This window comes from Grammomys surdaster, unplaced genomic scaffold (assembly GCF_004785775.1).
Source record: "Grammomys surdaster isolate TR1022 unplaced genomic scaffold, NIH_TR_1.0 167, whole genome shotgun sequence".
Taxonomy (NCBI): Eukaryota; Metazoa; Chordata; class Mammalia; order Rodentia; family Muridae; genus Grammomys; species Grammomys surdaster.
The window spans coordinates 5740642-5743256 of NW_021604615.1; the positions used below are offsets into that span (position 1 = coordinate 5740642).

General features: G+C 47.9%; 1 protein-coding gene across 1 annotated transcript; it reads right to left on the reverse strand.

Annotated features, from left to right (window-relative positions):
* Positions 1 to 1738: 1738 nt before the first annotated feature.
* On the reverse strand, positions 1739 to 2258 carry LOC114620300 (60S ribosomal protein L27a-like). Its single transcript, XM_028766390.1, has 2 exons — positions 2168 to 2258; positions 1739 to 2094 (listed from the first exon to the last, which is right to left on the reverse strand). Exons 1-2 carry the CDS (start codon positions 2256 to 2258, stop codon positions 1739 to 1741), a joined length of 447 nt encoding a protein of 148 aa, XP_028622223.1.
* Positions 2259 to 2615: the final 357 nt, after the last annotated feature.

Genomic DNA, 2615 nt, shown 5'->3' on the forward strand with positions numbered 1-2615 from the left:
TTGCTGGCTTACTTTTCCCTGTGGTATAACAAATATCATTTCACGTTGCTGTTAGCATTTCTGAAGGCAATCTGAATTTCTTTTCTTCAAAAATAAAATAACTAATTTCATTGCTCGGATACCCAAAGGGCTCCACCACCTCCTTTTACTGCAGTAAGGTCTTTGGATTAGATCCTGGACCTGCTGGTACCATAGACTTGAACACAGGGTCCTGTTGTTTTAGCTTTTCGTGTTAAAAACACCAATGGTGTTTAAAATGTTTCCTCTTTGTGTGGCTGTTTACATGTTGAGAAATTCTACCTAATCTATGAATTAGTTTTTTGATTCGAGGGTCACACATGCATGTGTGGCTATAGGTCCACAGGAGGCTTCTTTTTCAGTAGCTCTCCAGCTTGGTTTTATTTTGAGATAGTTTCTCATCGAACTTGTGTCTCACAGACATGGCTAGCCTATCTGGCCAGGGAGTTTCAGGTCCCCGGTGCTGGGTTTACGAGGTTATGTGCTTCCCTGCCTTGATTTTTCATGTGGGTGTTGGGGGTCTGCACTCAGGTCCCTGTATTTGCTCAGCAAGCATCTATACCACTGAGACATCCGCAGCCTCCCTCCTTCAACGTCACTCACATTGTCTCATTTGCCTTCCTTCTGGGGTGACTATGCATTTCTTCTCATTTCTTGCTCATCCCCAGAATGCTCTGTCTCAGCTCCAGCTCTTCCCAGAAGATGCTGCTACCACCACTGTGAATTTCACTAACCCTTTGCTGCACTGCTCATGTCTCTAGATGCCGCGGAGGTCCTGTGAAGCTCCTGGGGCACTGTTCTTCCTGCCTTGTGTACTGGGGAGCAGTCTCCTCTCCAGCAGGAGCTGTTTCTTTTCCTTGGATTCCCTAGGTGATTCTCACACCCCTTTTTGCTTCTCCTGGGAGAGGGTCCCCACATTTGTGGGAGAGGTGTGGATTATAACACTTTCCGCCCTCCTGGCTCTACAGCTCCCGGTGTCGTTACTCCCACAAACCCCTCAAGTATGTGACTGTCACCTCTACCTGCCATTGGGCTCTGCTGCTGGCAACTATTCCTCTGTGTGGGATTCTGTCCTGGAAGGAACCCTGCTGGTTGGTTGGAGAGTGGACCTTAATTTCCCCTTAGAAACAAGTTTTGAAATATATGTCATTGGACATGGTGGTACATGACTTTATTTCCAGCGCTCGGGATGCAGAAGCAGGGAGATCTCTACAGTGCGTTCCAGGACAGTCAGGACTATATACTGTCTACAAACAGAACAAAGAAAAAGAAAAAGAGACACTTTGGGGATGAAAGGCTAAGAAGCACATTCTTGAGGTGACTGGCAGCTGCCAGAAAACCCAGCTGTCAGTGTAATTCAAAATGTAACGTATCCCACTGTTTCAGAGTCAAATCAGAGAGCGATATGGGGAATATTTGCGATGGATATTCATTACATCATCTTGGCAAATTATACATGATGCAAAACACGGAACTAAATTGATTCTCTCTGTACTTCCCCTTTCCCCACCCCCTCGTCTCGCTCTCCTTTTTTCCCTCTTCCTCTTTCTTTCCTTGGAATTTTTTTTTTTTTTTTTTTTACAATTGTGGGCTACATTTATTGCCTCATATCTTCCTAGAATGTTAGGCAGATTCCCAACATGCAGACAAGGAAGGATGCAAAGAGCCTATTCAGACCACATGGAAAATGTTAGCATTTAATTAACCCCTAGAGTGGCTTTTAGGCCACCAGAACACAAGTAACTCCAATACCCTTAATCTTCTCTTCAGCTCTTCTGCTGAAGAATTTGGCCTTCACGATGACAGGTTGCTTAGGGAGCTTTCCCTTGCCCAGAACTTTGTAGTAGCTGGATCGCACAACATCAATGACCGGAGCAGCGCCCGTCTTGTTTTTGGCTGCATTGACCCGCGTCTGCAATTTGACAAACGTCCATAATTTATCCAGGTTGACAGTCGGGCAGATGCTCTGGTTCCTCTTCAAGTGGTAACGCCTCATAGCAACTTTCCCGAAGTAACCAGGATGATGTTTGTCAAAGTTGATCCTATGATGGTGCATGCCTCCAGCATTTCCGGGGCCTCCTGAGTGCTTGCGGTGCTTACCGATGCGGCCGTGGCCGTGGCTCACGTGGCCCCGGAGCATTTCCGCAGCCTCCTGGGTGCTTGCGGTGCTTACCGATGAGGCCGTGGCCGTGGCTCACCTGGCCCCGGAGTTTCCGGGTCTTCCTCAGTCTGGATGGCATGGCGGTGGCAGAAAGGAAAGAGCCTTTCCTTGGACTCTTTAACTGGGCTCCACCCTTATCCAGTGTCAAGTTTCTCTCACAGTGATGCCGGCCTGGAGCAGCCTCTGCCATCCCCACTCCCTCATTTCCTACACTGTGATGGCAAATGTCCTTTTCTAACACTGCTGCAGACCACTGGGTTCCTTCCCCTGTCCCACGACTGCAGGACAGTTACGTGAGTGTGCCTTGGCCGCCTCCTTCCTGGGTCTTACTGAGTATCTCACGTTCGTTTCATCGGCATTAAGTTGGAACAAAAGAGAAATCCATAATGGAGATTTCGAGAAGGGCAGCCTTGGCAAAGCACCCCCTCTTCTTTCC

Bases quoted from the DNA above. Each gene is read 5' to 3' on its own strand.
- LOC114620300 (XM_028766390.1), bottom strand. From the start codon at position 2,258: ATGCCATCCAGACTGAGGAAGACCCGGAAACTCCGGGGCCAGGTGAGC. The intron at 2,095-2,167 runs GCTGCGGAAATG...AGCACTCAGGAG, and splicing joins GCACCGCAAGCACCCAGGAG to GCCCCGGAAATGCTGGAGGC.